Below are 17,867 nucleotides of genomic sequence, written 5' to 3' on the forward strand. Positions count from 1 at the left end.
TATGCCAGGGGTATGCGTGGAATATATGTACCCGCCTGTATAGGTATAGGTATGAGTACGCATAATACACATTACGTGCCACGCCTGCGGGTTGCGCTTGGGAGGAAACGAACTGAACCAGTAAGTCAGACGAGTGATTTATGCTTGCGTCTGATTTTGTACTCTGATATGTGCTTTCTCGTACGTTCCCTGCGTGGGAATTTTATTTTTTCTCTATTCGAAGCTATTGTTAGAAACTAAATATTCGGAATTTCCAAAGGGCCTGTTCGTCAGTTGAAATCGGAAAGCACTTTTGACTAAAGCCACTCAGGAATCAGTCGAGTCATTCACATTTGTTTATAATTACTGAAATCGCGTGAAATCGCGAAAAGTCTGGTGAAATCAGTTTCAAATTGCTTGCAATCGCTTCGAATCATTTTTAAATCGTTACAAATTCTCTGAAATTGGGTAAAAACCGTTTGTATTTGTTTCAAAACAACTTGAAATCACTTCGAAATCCTCAGAGGCTCTTTGAAATCAGTTTGTGACCATTTATGACCATTATGAAACTGCGCGAAATCGAGTGAAATCAATATTGAACTGCTTAGAATCGCTTCGAATCATTCTTTAACAGTTTGAAACTCTCTGAAGTTTCGATGAAAATTATTTATAATCATTCTAAAACTGCGTAAAATTGCTTCGAAATCTTTCGGGGTTCGTTGAAATCAGTTAGCACCATTTGTAACAATTCCGAAACCGCTTTAAATCAAGTGAAATCAATTTCAAACCGCTTCGAATCGATTCGAATTACTTTTAAGTCGTTTGAAGCTCTTTGAAATCAAATAAAAATAGTTTGCAATCGTTTTGAAATCGTTTCAAATCACTTCGAAACCTTTGAGACTCGGCGAAATCAATTCCAAATCATTTACAATCATTCAGTTTGAAATTGCTTAAAACCACTTAGTATTGCTTGATACTCTTTGAATTATTTTTAAACCGTTTAAACTCATTTTGAAACATCTAGAAATCGTTAATCGAAAATTTTCAGAATCAGTTCAGAAGTGTTTGGGAGCGTTTGAAATCTCTGACTGATTGTGAGTTGGAAATCATTACTCACTTAATCTGTGAGTGAATAGTCCCTCGGGAGTTATACTAAATATGGAAATACAATTCAGGAATGAAGTGTGCTACAAAGAACAAATTTTTGTGAAAAAAATGACGATATTATATTTGTTTCGCTTTAATTGGTCATACAAATCAAATTATTAACCGTCAATGTTATAGAAAATCTACCAATTCACAAGTTATCATTTTTATCATTTTTTCGCACTCATTCGCATATGTGTACCACCTAATCTCATTCTATGGAATTCAAAGTTATTATATTATTTATCCGACAGTTCAGATTTATATTTCTCTTTGCGTTTTTTTTTTTTTTTTTAATTTTAAAAACTATCAATTCCCCAGAAATAGTTTTGAATGATCTTCTACAACTATATTCGCCGAGATACTACCATTAGAAGCTTTCTGGGAATAAATAAATAAATAAATTCGATGACCTTGATATGTTTCCGAAATATCCGTAAGTGTGAATCATTCGTAACACAACTATCGTCGCACTGATTAAATATAATTTTCGTGACGAACTTTAAAAATGATGTAAAAACAAAACCTTGCACAGATATTTTCAGACAAAACTATTCCAAGATCAATATTACACCCATGACATCCGGCATTACAATTTGGTGAATTTGTTCTTGAGTCCGAGGTTCCAGCTGTTATTTATCTACCCATATAAGGTATAAGATAAACTATGCTTCCCTGGAGGAAAAGGAATAACAAAACAATTCAATCAGAAAGTAGCGGGGAAATGGCCTCTTAAAGATGGGATCCTCGTCCTTTTCGTGCGGAATTAATAACTATGGTTTCCATTTCCAATTGGATCAATGATCTGGAAAGAAATTCTGTGGTAGGATATAATGTTGACGTTGAATTGCTTTATCTCGGAAATTGTGCTTCAGAAATTCGAGACACGCGCAAAAAATCATGTACCTACTTCTCAATTAAGATGAAGAAAACGAAAAAATTGTAGTGTTCATAGTTTTCTATATGCGATGAAGAATCATTTATTCAAAGTATAGTATCAAGATCTACTCTAAATATTCAGAAACATGAAGGGATAATTACTTTCCACGGCATTACTCTTGTACAGTTATAAAACGAGAATTTCCTTTTTAATGTGTCTTCGAAGCAGAAGAAGTTCAGTTAGAAGTGATGGAATAACGAGAATTTGTTACGATTTTTCATTGAATTAATAACTTCTTATTCATGCATGAACTTTCGGCAGGAGAATTCGAGAAAATATTAAAATTTTATTAGTTTTGAGATTTGTTGAAGAGATCTGTTCCTCAGGTCATTCAGTGTAGCCATGATTTATTAGACTTCGACAAACTAGTCACAATGTGAGCGCAGACTAGTTTTTTTCTAAACTGAAACAATAATTGAAAAATATTTCATAAACTTTTCATCCAAAAATTTTGAATATACAGATTTATGAGATGAGTACAGATCGCGAGTGAACGAGGTATTTTTTTTCTTTGATCACATCTTATTTTACAAGGCAATACATGGTCTAGATTTTACCGAAAATCTTACTGCTTTGCATACAATTCTACGAAATATTCAAATTTTAATTTCTTCAAAAATTCTCTGTTCAATCACGACCTATATTCACCTTGTAACAGAAAATATGACGTTTCTTGATTTCAAATAAAGTTTATCATGAGTTATCCTGGACACGGCGAGGATAACTTTTTCTCCAAGAACCGTTTCCCGAGGGCTGAAATTTCAAAATTTCGGGATGAAAAAATTTTATAACAAGTTGTTCACATATTTGTTCTTTTACATGCTCAGGGTGCGAATGAAATAATTGTTATGTTATATTAAAAGAGAAATTTAAAGAAAATATGTTGTTTTTTTTTTCTTTCCATTCAAAATTACATTCTTCCATGTAACTCTTTAAAAGGTTGGCTTACCTTCACCATTTTACACACGAGATACAAAAAGTCCGGTTTTCATCAGGGTGTAAAAAATTAAGAACGACTCTTGACAACGTAGTAAGGAATGAGACTCTGGCCGCGCGTAAAGCTCGCTGACCATCGGTCAAAACACGTACCGTTTCGCGTGTAATATCCCATGTGCACATCGCAATATGGGGGCTGCTTTCATCGATTGGCGTTGAAGCAAAACCGGCCTTTTTCGTGCTGACCTCACGCCCGTAAATGATCAAGACAGCCGTGAAATCCGTAGCTGGCCGTATCCGTGCTGCAGCGTATAAATTTGCGGGTCGGTTCACGAGATTACCAGGTTACGCTTCCCCAGGGTGCGTGCCGAGAAGAGGTTGCCGCGCGAAGGCTGCATCAGCTTGGTACCCAGGCGGGTCAATTTTTCCAGCACTCTACAGGGAGGCCGACTTCCGTCCGGGTCGAGTTCAGAGCTAATTTGTTAGACGTTTGATGTCTCCTCCCCTTAACCATTTTCCCAGTAGTGGCAAAAAGTATTTTCGAAAGTCGTATTTCAGAACGCTTTCGCCGTTTACTGCTGTCGGAATAACACTGCAACGTATCAAGTCGGTTGAATATTGAATATTTCGTATGAAATTGATGGAAATCAGATTTTTTAGTATTGCAAGGACGTACGATGAGTTGGAGACTTATTTCATAAATTTTTATTTATGTAAATTGAAAAGTCTTATCGTAGTCTAGTGTAGATGCATGTCGTGATGATAATGAAATTGTCATTTTGTAACTGTAGGTGACTTGTACCATACTGAACGCAGCCTGAAATTCAAGAAATCAGACTCACGATTTTTTTAACGAAAAAATTATACCGAACACACTTCCAAACATTCTTAGCATCATTTCAGAAGCTAGAATCAGTCGAATTATTTTATAAGAAATAGATCCTCCTTTGCAGCTCATGTAATAATCAACTACGATAATATAAAGAATGAGTTGAGAAAGAGAAAATTGAAAAGAATATCCGTGCGTGAATTTCAAGGCGTTACTAGTATTGGATAAAGCTTCTTTACATGAAATTAAAAAAAAAGCTTCATTTAAAAAACACGTGGCTGAAATTAAAGTTTCTAAAAAGCTTGACTTTGTAGAATAACAGGCAGAACTTCTTGTTTCCAAATCACTTTTGAGAATATTGTTTTCTTTTCTTATTCAAATGTAACATATCGAAACGTAATTTTTGTAAGACTCCTAATTCATAATCAGATTCAAGTTAAGCCCTGTCGTGAATTCAAAAGATTGTAATAATTCAATAAAACCAATAATTGTATCTTGTACGAAGTATCACGTTAAAATATACGACAGCTTCAAGTGCTGCGTTAGCACTAGTGCAAACAATTCATTTAGAACTGTTTGGCGTATGAGCTATACAAATCCATGTTTTACAACCATACGATTGGCATTCAACTTTTAACACATCTTATTAACCATGGCTCAACACCACGAACTGCATTCTACATCTTGTCAGAAAAATCGTGTTACTTGGAACTGTTTACCTACACTCACATTTTATCGTCATATAATTTGCGTCAACTTATAAACAAGCTTCGTCGATTCGCTCAACACCGTTAACAGTATTTGCCATAGAAAATAACGTGATAAAGAAACGAGGTATGAATTACCCTCCGTTCGTGAACTTTGTGAAAAAAAGCATTATCTTGTGAAAAATTATTAATAGCATTTTTTCGCAGATATTTAGCAAATCATATCGCTCCCTGACAAAAATCAACGGTTCGATGCAGTTATCATTGGAAAACTTTTCAGAATTACGTAGCGATGCGATTTACTTCTATCCTGAAATAATCCCGGTGTATTACTTCACGCACTGGGGTTTCTTAAGTCGAGTGATGCACTTTCTGTGTACGGTACTAATTAATGAAATTAATGAAAAAGTGAAATCGAATTAACGATCCACGTGCGGTAATCTGTACGACGCGGCGACGTATGAGTATGACAATGAGGAAAAACCCGTCCACCCTCATTTCGAACAGGAGTGAGTGGGTCTTTGGTCGGAAATTTGAGGGATCCAACTTCGTGTCGAGTAATAAATTTACCAGCCTTGAACGTCTCGAAAATTCTACGAGCTGATCTGAATGGTCAAATAAGTATGTTGGTATGCTGTTCATAAATTTTCTGATTACGGCATGTCTGTTTTGAAATAAAGAGAAATCGTATTCGTCGCTGGAAGGCAGAAAACATATCTAAAATTTTTTATTCATTAAACCGTCCAATTTTAAGAAGTAATAAGATTTATAATCTAATTCAGCATCTAGTAGAACGATATTACCGTACAGTTTTCATTCGGGGAATGTTGAAGCGTGTCTGGGCGGGAAAAAAAGTATAAAGAATATCGTGTGTAAGTTTTAGGTTGAAATTCGAAATATTGTGGAAGTTATCGGTGATTTAGCTGAAAGGCAGTCGGGCGGCCGAGCGCGTCGTTACTTCGCTAAACTTTGAATTTGATTATCAGTAAACATAGTTTTCAAAGTAGCTGGCTGAAATGTTTTCTGGATGCTAGTATCAAGTTACTCCAAATTTTGATACAATGTTGTTGTATAGTTTTTCTCCCTCGCCTTGTAGGATTTCATTTTTTTTTATTTTTTTTTCCTTTATTCCATCACTTTTATTCTTACTCAACCAAAGATATCGAGAATGTAGGGTAAAAGACGAATGCTTTGGAATAGTTTATCACAGCACAAAAATGAATCAACCACCGAGACAAAAATTTTATTACAAACGTCGTAGTGTTAAATTGATAAAACGTGGATATCGATTTATCGGCAATCTATCTCTTTGAGTATAGCCGTGGAAACGCTGATCAGTGACTGAAATTGTTTGTGATTACAGTGATGATGCGGCAGCAGAGAAGCAGGAAAATGATATTGTGTATACGTTTGGTATCTGTTAAGATGTCAATATTTTCGTTAAATAAATCGTTGAACAGTTTTGGGATCAATGAAAAAATTCAGTACCCCAATATCTCCAGGAAAGTCTTGGCCGAGTGGAAAAAAATTCAACACTTTTGCAAATTACTTTCAATGGTGAACCTGAGACTGGAAGGTTATTCGAGTCGGCCACAGTGGATCCATACAGTGTAGGGTTAAGGGTGAATCAAGGTAGGCGTTATTGGAGAGGAATAGGTTAGATGACTGCGGGGTTATTTAGTGAGTAAACTGACTACGGTGGTGGCAGTAGACGTGGGTGTATAAAGCCGTGCATAAAGCTTGAATTATTATTCTTAGCTCGCGGATAAAATCAGCACCGCGGTTTCGAGTGCATGGAAGTGAGTAGGTGTAATAACACGAAACTGAGGAGATCTTAGGGAGAAACTGAAACTCAACACGCTCTATCAGTTCCACGGAAACTTATTAGCAGCTAAGGATAGTTTAAATTAGTATTAAAGTGTTCCCGACAGATGGAATACACGGTTGGATGTTATACCGGAGGCGCGGCGGTACATTCAAGCCAGCTGCATGGGTGGGGGTGGAAATTGAGACCAGGGGTGAAGGGGTGTGTGTACGTGTGTAGCAGACTCGTTTCTCCGAGCTTGGTAAGTTGGAATTTTTCTCTTACGTTTAGTTTCACTTTGAAAGTGGTTCCCGGTGTAACGTCGCGTACAGCTCTTAAAAACAGAGTCCGCGTTACGTAGCTAGAAAGGTGGAAAGCTCGAAAGCTCGCTTTAATTCCATACATGTGCCTGAAAAAAAACATCCAGAGAAGGAAAACGATTAACATGAGAAAGACGAAGTGTTAAGTTATACATGTATGTATTGTATATACATGCATTCAGGCCCGGAAGTCACCGCTGCTAATTGTCCCGACACAGATTGTCTTCCGCTTTCTATTATTCAGGCATATATTTCGCATGGGGAACAATTGGAGCATGGTGGTGGTAGCCGAGGTAATTTGTTATGTCAATATAATTTTATTCCGTTATATATATGTACGACGTATGATATACAGAAGAGCAGATAAAGTTGAAAAGCTGAAACGATCAATTCCTCTGTATAAATCTCCGAGCTCTGCGGGGGAAAAAATACTGTATAGGGGAGAAAGTGGATAAAGAAAAAGAAATGAAAGAAAGGCTATGCCGTAAAGTATCGCACGGGGAAGACTGTCCGAATCGCCAAGCTATAGCAAATGCTTTAAGTTCGCAATGTCTTCTCGCTTCAATTGTTGTTGGTTGATTTTCAACCAATTAGTAAACCAGGATCGCCAAATCAACCTTGCGATGTTTTCTGAAAATCGGTTCTTATTTCGAATGTTAAACTTCCAGCAGCCGCATTTCTTTAAATGCTCTGGCTACGGAAAAGCTGCGAAGTTTGATTGAGCAAAAATTGATACTTTTTAACAATTTTAGTATGAGAGAATTCTACACAAAGTACTATTCTAACTATTACACAAGCGTAAACTACGGAGAGCTTTTGAAAGAAATGGAAAAAGAGAATACTGGAATATAGCTTAGATACCGATGCATTATTTTAGATCGTAACAAAATGAGAAAAAATCTAACATTTTTGTTGGATTTTACTGTATAACGGTAGTGCGTTTAGTTCGGAAGATTATTTTTTTAAAATATATGTTGCAATCTTCAAAAATTTAATTCCACAACATTGAGCCGATATTGATTACTATCAACACATGGTGATATTGAATTTACAATTGAAAAACAAAAGAAAATCTACTACAGTCACGTTTTAGAAAAAAAGTTTTCCGAATGGGTCATTATGAATTGGAATTAAACAAATCTACTAGGTTTTTAACAATATCGAAACGATTTTCAACGAAGCATCGATGTATGAGATTTCGTTAATAATTCATACACTTTCTTGTTTGTATCTTCGAAGAGATATTCGTAGCTTACAAATACAACAATTTGCATTACAGAACAGTTAATGAAGGAATGTATCTCTTTGATTCACAACTTATCCACAATTTGAATATTCTCTACCCTGCTTATCTGAAATTCGAATTTTGCAAAGAATAATTGACAATTAGGTATTGCAACAACGTTGAACAACGGAGGCCAAATTTGTTGCGCGATAACAACGAAAGAAAATTCAATCTTGCTAACTTTCGAATAAGGGGTTTGAATTCACGGTAATGTCTTCTTTTCCGCACCAAATCAACGTGCATTTTTTGCGTTAGTGACAAAAAAAAATGACGAAGAGAGGGGCGGGAAAAATCCGCGAGGTAAGCATGCGTTTGCGGCAGGTCCATGTTAGGTAGAATGCTGGGCATATAGCTTTGACAGAGTGAAGGCATTTCCCTGAAAAACCAGGAATTTTTTACGACGTGCCAAGGCTGGTATCGTTGGCAGGTCGGCGTTGAGCAAAAGACACACACACACACATACACACACAGTCATGTATAATGTATATACGCGGTGCTGTGCGACTAATGGCTTTGTGGCCACGGTTAAAAATGAGGAGAAAAACAGGTGCAATGCAAAGTGAGCTTGTTTTTCCTTTACTTGTTGTTCAAGATCGGTCTATAGATATGGAAGAAAGTTCTGTCGTCCCGCCTGCTTTACAGCTAGGCGCTTATACGTGCCACGACTTTCATCTTGAGGTATTAATTTTGGTCAAACTTTTCTATGCCCACCCCTGTAATATCCACTCTTTGGTTGGCGGTACATGCAACTTTCCATTATTATACGTATCTATATATTATTGTGAGTTAATGAAAAGTAGTCGCGTGTCATATGGCAGTCAACAAATCTCGTTAAATTTCATTCACATCCTTCTTATACCATTTCCCGCTACGGTTAGTGTGCAAATGTACAATCTGGCGGTAAAAACGTAACGGAACGGGGTGTAAGACAGGTAAAAAAAAAAAGAAATCCTCAAAAGCATGTAACATTACAGGCTTGAAATACCACTGACATCAGCAACGCGATACAAATTTAATTTGTAAAAACTACAGCCGCCTTCAGAGTAGAAAAAAAGTCTCACCGTAGAATTGAGAACTTAGAAAGCTTCGCTTTGCTAACAGGTTTTAAGAGATTACATTTTGTCGGCATTCTTATACCGAGTGAACAAGGTTATGCAAATTACTATGAAACAAATGAAAATGAAGGTACCATTTTATGAGCTGGAGTACCAATGACAAAATGCTTTGATCATACTTGATGGTACTTTCAGTAATCGAATTGGTTCTTAGAGTGATAAAAAGTACCGGAAGCAAGGATTCAAAAAGGGTAAACACAACATCTACACATTAGAGTCTCCTTATACACAGTGCTTGCAGAGAAGAAACTTCTTACTCACAGATAAAAAGTACCAGAGCCAGAGTTCACACGTGTGCCGTAGTGTGATTCCTTTGCCTATTCTACTCTTGGGCATTGTCAACCCTCGCCGAAAAACTATCAACCGTCAACGGTGACGAACATTGCTCTGCAAGTACTTCAACTCGCCTATACTGGTTATGATAAAACTTTGTAACCTGCCAACATCCGTGCGTGACGTTCCAATTCCAATAACATCAAACCAGAGACTATACTTGCTTCTCGGACTTCTTGGATCGTGCCTGTACCTACCATCCGATTCCCAATGTATACATGCATGTGTCAAAGGTGCACAAGAGTGTGCAAACGTAACTGCGTCACGTGTGTATACCTACACAAGTGAGCGGGATTCGCTTCAATCTCAACGCTACTCGAACGGTTCTTCGATGTTATACACATATAATATGTTATATTTCCTATATGTTGTACATATTTGTTTTGCCCGCTTGAACCCCGCGAGGTATCGAGTCCGGTGCGCGTATACCAGTCAATTTATTTGGGTACTCACAGATTGGCCAAATATAATACAGCTGATTATCCGATATCAATAAAAGCTCACCCCTGCAGCCTCGATTTGCGGTAACCCCTCTTTTCGTTATAGCCAGGTGCCGCCCTTACACCCCATCTCTCAATATCCGCAGATCGGTTTACGCAAATATGTGTATATTCGAAACCGAATTTCTCGTACTTCTTGGTATCGCGGATATATATCTGATACAAAAAATTTCACAGTTAGCTCCTGAGTTGACCACGGATTCGGCGATACCTTGTAGGAACTCAACTCTTTATCGGTTAAGCGCACAAAGAAAGGTCAGATAACGTCCCCGACGAAAGTTTAAAAACACACGGCAGTTCGTCATTATGTTTCATCGGAAAAAGGCTTCATTGTGACGAATGAACAGATTTTGATCAGGAGAAAAAAAAATAATAATTCTATTCACTGTAAATCACAGTAAATAATGTTTTACTCTTTCTTCTCTCTCGGTATTAATTTTAAAATCAATAAGTAAGTAATCCTTAAGTGAGTCTTGATAAACTAGTTTTTCTTTTTTTTAATCCGAGCAAGTTCTTGGTTTCCAGCTATATTTATTTTAGAAAGTTTACAACTGTTTCAATGGGTCAAAATTTGCAAAATAATTTAATTATACATCAAGTACTCACAACAAGGCAATTGACGTCAATTCAATCGCTTACTATCCACCGTTTTAATTTAATACGTTCTTACATCACGCGGGAGAATCAATACAACCTGATTTTTCCATAATGCGAAATTGCAATTTGAAACTGGAGAACTTATCCGGTTTTGCTACACCAGAAATGCTAACAGAAGCTCTTCCGCTATCCGAACTTGAACTTGAACAAACATCGCATTATTATTAGCCAGATAATAATGAACAAATTCCGCCCCTATAGACGGGGAAAAAACCTCTTTAGCAGCAAGAAACTTATTACGAACTCAGAAGTTTTGACATTTTATTACTTCAGACAGCTAGTATAAAGCTCGTATCATTGTGGCGTATCGTAGGTTTTAGCTAGGTCTAAGCTAATCACTGCACGAGGCTAAAAGAAGTGCAGAAAGTGCTGGACCAAAGAAGACGGCAGCGTCTCAAAGATGAAAGGCGTGTACACAGAGCTTGAGTATGGTGGGTTACATGTTTCTGGCTTAAGTGACGGATCGCATAGAACCTAGAAACTTGCGCACCAAAGCCGGGTCAGGGTGTCTTTTGAAAAGTTTTCGCCTAAGCAATCTCTATCTTTCTCTATATACTCACGCGAAGACTGTTCTCAAAGGTTTTCTTTATGCCGTCGAGTCTGCGAGCGGGATCATGTCATTTGTGGCTGGAAGCGCCGTAAGATTGTTTGAATTTTCAGCAAAGTTTCTCACACTTCTTTCTTCAGTAAACGACAGCAGAAGTAAACGTGGTCGCACTGTTTCACGTGTCTGCAGTTACTGTTTTTTTCTTCCCAGATCCCAGATTCTATTGACAGATGATATCCTCGCAAACGAGGTAGTAACGGTATACGTTACCCGAAACTGGTGTATTTGAGAATTTTCAGGGGCGAAATTGAGCTCTTTGAATATGTGATACCGATCCCCCGAAGCGGGAATAAAATCACCGTCATTTCCGATAGGAAATTGGAACAAAGCCGTTGCCGAATTGGATTTAATATATTATAGCGTGAACGGTCGTATAAAATTTGGGAACGTGTTTTATGATACCTACCAAATATCTTTCAAACTATCCTCCCGCACCGTGACTTGATCCGTTTCTTTGCGACTGAGAAACTTCGAAGCGGATGGAGAACTTGATAACCTAAAATTGACGAACTTCATTACAGAAGAAATCCTGAAAAGAATTTTTCAAAATATTTCAAAGTATGACTAATGTTCCTTTCTCATTTATCGGTTACGAGCGATTCTCTTAAAGCCGCGTTCAGCTGGCTACTTTGAACTCTGAAAAATGCTGTGTAATGTACACTATAGATATTACCGAAGTATGAAAGCTCCATCAAAAGAACATCAAACACTTCCGATTCAGCATCTATTTCAATTTTCCCGAGTGGGAGAAACTGATCTGCAGACATTCCACCATATAGCCTTCCAAAGGTGAATGCCAACCATTTATAGCGTGCCAGGATTGAACCACTGACGGGAGGGATTTTTCAAACAAATCGAAGCCGCGTCTGTCATTAGGTCCCAGGGATTAATGTCCAAGGGATTTTCTTCACGCAATACTCGTACTCCAGTGGGCGGAGAAATACGGTTTATCGCCACAAGTTGACTGAACCAAATTTTCTCACTGCATAGGTACATCTATACCTACTAGCGACCCGACGAGAGATAAATGTACTGTTCACGTTCGAACTTTTCAAATTCAATCTTGGCTCGAAGTTTACTCGAAGCCGCGGTCAACACATTCCGACAACCCTCAAGTAATCATGTAACATTCCTCATGAAATCGTTTCTGAGAAACTGGTACCTTTCCGGAAACTCACACCTTGAAATTAACGCAGATATACTGTATATACTAATGCCGTATTTCAATTAATCATTGGAGAACTCGACCAGACAGGCAAATTGTTCGTCACTATCAAGCCGAGAATTGTTTCTCAGATCAATCTTCGGTAGATGCATAGTCTCCTTGTCATGAAGGCGGCATTGTGGTTACGTAAGGAAGGTAACGATTCCTCAATTCCATGGATTTGAGGTGGAAATGACGTATCGTTCGATCTGTAACAACTTCGAACCGTGCCATTCGTGTAAAGTCATTCGACTAACGAGCCGTGAGCTTTTGCTGTACGTTTTAGTGCTACATCGTGCAGACTCTTGATTGTAAAATTATGGCAAGCTCTTAACCATTTGAATCCGTAAACTGGTGAATGCATGCTTGATTTAAGCTTGAAATTCAAGCGACAGTGACGATGGTGTATTCCGATTATAGAGTATCGCAGATATGATAACCAGTCACTCCTGGGGAGTCGATCATGATTCGAAGGTGGAATCAACCCGGGTTGATTCTTCAGCGATCAAAATGGCGGCATAGTCGTTTCCGTGACGAATGTGAAGCTGTTAGAGCGAAAACGAAAAGGTTTGACGACGAGCTTTCGATCGAAACGTGATCCGACTCGAAGTGCCCCGCAAGAATTCATCGACGGGGGGGTCAATGCACACAACTCAGCTTCCATCGAGTTCTACCAATAGAGTATCAGACGAATTATTCAGTTCCATTGGCAGAGTGGAGCGATAGAAGAACGGGTCACGCTTATTGAAGAGTTTCTGAAATACATTGAAGTGTATAAAGACGATTATGGGAACTGAGGTGGCGAGGAACGTCGAACGTGAGACAAGCGAAGCTGAGAAAAAGTTATGGAGAATACATGCAGGTGATGAAAATGTGGAGATAAAATGTGTTTTCTACAATTCTGATAGATTCGAAAGGACATTATAGAAAAGGTGACGTCGCAAGTTTCGCTAAATTAAAAAAGATTTCTACATTTCTGAGATCGAGTTTCGTTCATACGTATATTTTGATACAATCAGCAATTTGTATCACTGATTGTGAGTTGAATTTGTGGGTTTACTAAACCTTGATGCTACGTACAAATTTATATGGACTTTTTGGGATACCGGTTCTTGATGGGACTCATTCACGGATAAGCATCTCGAACAGTCCTTGCGGCCGACATGAACGGCATTTCATCAGAAGGAAACTGATTTTTGTTTCCGCTCGAATTGCAGGATTTGTTATGGAATCATTCAATTGGTGAGCCGATTGCTCTGAATTGATTCGCACTCTTGAGTTGTTTTTACCAGATAATTTTTTCGTCGTCACGCGAGCTAGATAAATTTAGAAGATATAAAAATAATGCAGAATTGAAATTTGTCGTCGGAGAGGTAGAATTTCAAAGTGTTATTCAAACAAACTTTGTAATTAAAAATTCAAACGGAACCGCCCGTATATTACAGTTACATATACCTACCCCAGAATCATCTCCGTAATTTGAGTGCCTCGGTCGTTCACTCCATCAGAGCATATTAATCCTCTCATATTGCATAAAAATGATTAAGGAGGAAAGATGAGATGAACATTCAGGAATAGTTTATGACATTAATATCAACAAGGGAATAGTGCACCAATATAACCTGACTGATTTATTAAATAACCTACTAATATCGTTAACTCAACTTTGGCTACTTTACGAAACTCTTCGAAAAAGAGTAAAGCTCCATTTCAGAACTTAGGAAGTAGCGATCAACTTTTCTCTCGTCATCAAATTGTTGGTCCAAATGGAGAAATTGAGGAGGAATATAAAAATGGAGTGAAAAGCATTGAAAAGGCGTCATTTTTGTTACCAAGAACATGCGTGATATAGTGCACTGAAAAATCGGTCAGTGAGATTATGAGATACGGTATCAGGCTAACCTGTGACTCCTCACTTGCTCATGGATTTAAAAATAATCTCTTGCGTATGTGCAATAACCGAATTGTCGTCCGATGATTGCTTGAAGCGGCTAAGGATCACAAGATACGATCAAAGGAGGCGATAGACGGTAACCGGAGTTTTGTAATCATACAATACGGTAAAATCTTAATACACAGACCACGAAAATAAAATATCTGGGTCGTGATTAAGTATCCGAAATCAACGTGACAAATAAAACCGTGAATATTCTTTCCATGTGCGGTTGCACGATACTCCACAGAGAAGAACGGAGCCGTTGATTTACCGATAAGAATAATGTGTAGGTCAAGAATGTGCCAACGTTGTTTCAATGTCAGTAATGGAGCATATAGAAATGTCACGGGATCCCCTGGAGTGCTGGTGAGCCGGTGAGTGACACCAAACACGGATTACTCCGAACGGTCGTCGTTTATCATTCCGCAATAAGCGGTTCCGAATGCGATTACTTTTATACGGAGATGATGATGGTATCGCTAAATGAACGCGAGCAGACTTACCGGCGTATCTGAACCATGAGAAGGACATAAAATATTTACTGCGGGAAAATTATCCGCCCCTCGGCTGGAACGAGGAAAAGGTGCACGAAAATTGGCAAAACGGGTACTTACCCTACATTTTGGGAACTCCTCCTCGGGAGTTGGCCTCTTCCAGCCTAACAGGGGCGGTATGCAGACCAGTGCGGAGAGGAGCCAGACCAGGGCGATCATGAGTGCCGCCCTGGCAGGGGTGCGTTTTTTGAGGTAGTCCACGGCCTGCGTGATACTCCAAAACCGATCGAGGCTGATGAGGCACAAGTTCATGATGCTAGCGGTGCACAATAGCACGTCCATAGCGGAGTAAATGTCACACCACCAGTAACCAAATATCCAATATCCCATTATCTCGTTAGCAAGAGAGAACGGCATGATGATGAGGCCGAGGAAGAAGTCGGCGACGGCCAGACTGGCAATGAACCAGTTCTGAATGTTCTTCAACGCCTTCTCGGTCGCGATTGCGATTATCACCAGCATGTTGCCGACCACTATCACTATCATAAGCAACGTAACGACTATCGAGGCGAGCACTATGTGCGGTAGGCTATAGCCCGAAGGGTACATGCCACTGACCACGAAGACGGTGTCGTTGGTCAGACTGGCGTTCCAGGCGTAGCTGTCGTTCAGGGACGCGTTGAAGGAGCCGACGTCCTGCATCGCCTCCTGGAGCCTGAAGAGCAAATCTCCGCCGCCACCACCACCACCTCCGCTGTCGATGCCCCCGCCCCCAGCCCCACCACTCCCACCGCCACCCCAAGTCATGTTTTCCTCGGATATGGTGTCCGCGCCTATGCCGCCACCGTAGTCCATGTCGTTTTGCGGACTCGCCATGTTCCTTCACAACGGGGAATCCCGTCTTCTACGGGGAAGCGGCATCTCGCGCCGTCTATCGGGTGTGACTCAAATGCATCCCGAAAGTGAATTTTTACCCTCCCTGTAACCTTCTGTCGTCCTCCACTGCACAATTTACGGCGATTTACTACGCGGGTGTCTTCCAGAATTTTTCAATCGCTTTCATTTTTACTTGGGGAGTTGGATTTTATTACTACTCTTTGAGATCCCCTGATTTTTGGATTAATAATCGCGCACAATGTTTGGTTAGCTTAGTTCTCGAGTGAAGAAGTTGATGAATTACTGTCCCTTTATGTTTTATCGGTTTGTTTAATAATTTGGACCAAATTTTAGAAATCTGTATGTTTGTTTTCAACGCCCTGCTGAGTTTTGTCTACTTTGTTATTAATACTCGTTACTTGGGACTATTAGGAGATGAGGTTATTGCTTCCGACATACTGTTTTGGTAATTCGTTATGTGGTTGTCGTTTGTGTCTGCTGATAGCTTCCTGTTCGCGTACCGCGTCAGTTTGAGTGAACCTATCGTTCAACTTCGTTTTTCATCTTTAATTTTCAAGCGTGTATTATCGATCGAGAAACCAGCTCGTGATTACTTAATACGCGAAGAGTAGCTATACGGACAAGAAAGTGAAAAAATTGGTCCCGCTTCGTTAGCTTATATAGATTAAGTACTTTAAGACACACAGTTAACGTTATATAGGTATAGGGTTGATTACGCGTCGACAGTGACTCGAATTAAATTCCCCACCGAAATTCTCGCTTCACCATCTGATTCAATTTATATTTATGCATATGTATATGACTATGACTATGCATGTGTGTGTACGTATGAGCGCGAAGCTGTCACTGGTTCTATCTTCCTTCGCTTCGTATCTTAACTCCTAAGTTTTAACTTCTATATTACAGAATTAAGTTTAACGCTACTGTAACGCAGCTTTTGCTATTAAACTGGCTAGAATAGGCGGGGAGGGGAGTCTAAGCCTTGGATACCCGTACTGCTCCGACCTGCTTATTTCTTTCGAATACCTCGAAATATTGAAAGATATTACGTAGACGATCAAAACGAAAATTATACAATGTTACACGTTTATTACGCCTCCCGCACTTGGTGCTAGGCGCGTACACTTATAAATAATAATTCAATCACAGAACGCTACCTATACATGTATTTACATATAATTATAATACGGTTGCGGGGTATGTATATATCTACATACAGTTTTAGTGAAGTAGTGTGAATGGTATTGGTACAATAACTGCCCGCAGCACGTGGATCGGGTGCGTTGCTCATTCGCAACAAAACTGCGAAAAGTTAACGATATTTTGAGCTGCCAAATGCCGACGTACCAAGTACAGCATACGTGCAACGCGCGTATTTACATCCACGCATATCACGTACATGTGTATCATCGAGCCTGCAATTACAACGGATTGAAGCCGACAATATCAATAATCCACGGGGCTAATTATTTGCTAAGTAATAGCATTTATCGAATCAATTACATATATACATATATGTACACACACGTATTCGCTCAGTTTAATAGTTTATCCCGCTGCGAATCGCGTCCGAATCGGGAGATATTATATACCTCCCCAGGTTCTATCCTCACGTATATATAGGTATATACGAGTATATACAACTATTTACACAAATTATTCCAAATCTCGCTCGTATCGTCCCTCACATCCTTAACAAAATCCTCTTTCCGCACCGGTGACTAAACAACCTCACAGCAAATCTCTACTGCTGTAATTCGCAGGCGCCTATACGCAGCCCCGTTTCTTGCTGCTCGGATTTCGCTATAGGGTGGTTATTACGTCTAAACCAGGGGGACGAACGCCGTTGCCGATTGCCGTGGCACTAAAGTATCGGATATCTTCTTGCTCTCAGACAACGGGAGCGGATCGTTTCCGTGTTAGTCAACGTCATTCTACACCGAATTTGAATCTCGAGATAACCCGGTCCAAGGAAACAACGGAAAAAGGTTTTTATTGGTACACTGGCGATAACCGGACGCCTATCGCACTCCGAAGTATGAGCAAGACACTCTGTACACAATTATTTCTTCCTTTCTCGCAGCGCCTAAACAACTTCGTTAAAGATAAACTGCAGTTTCTTTCATCACACTTGCACAATCATAGGGAACACACTTCACTCGCAAAATTACCGCATGG

General features: G+C 39.2%; 1 protein-coding gene across 1 annotated transcript in view; it reads right to left on the reverse strand.

The window, feature by feature from the left end:
- The window catches only part of Octalpha2R (alpha2-adrenergic-like octopamine receptor), a 200,501-nt gene extending 185,004 nt beyond the window's left edge, over positions 1 to 15,497 (reverse strand). Inside the window, exon 1 of the mRNA XM_046618914.2 lies at positions 14,913 to 15,497. Coding sequence (XP_046474870.1) covers positions 14,913 to 15,494 — 582 coding nt within the window. The 5' untranslated portion in view covers positions 15,495 to 15,497. The remainder of the gene's footprint in view (positions 1 to 14,912) is intronic.
- Positions 15,498 to 17,867: the final 2,370 nt, after the last annotated feature.

The sequence above is a fragment of the Neodiprion pinetum genome, chromosome 1 (genome assembly GCF_021155775.2).
Source record: "Neodiprion pinetum isolate iyNeoPine1 chromosome 1, iyNeoPine1.2, whole genome shotgun sequence".
NCBI classification, from domain to species: Eukaryota; Metazoa; Arthropoda; class Insecta; order Hymenoptera; family Diprionidae; genus Neodiprion; species Neodiprion pinetum.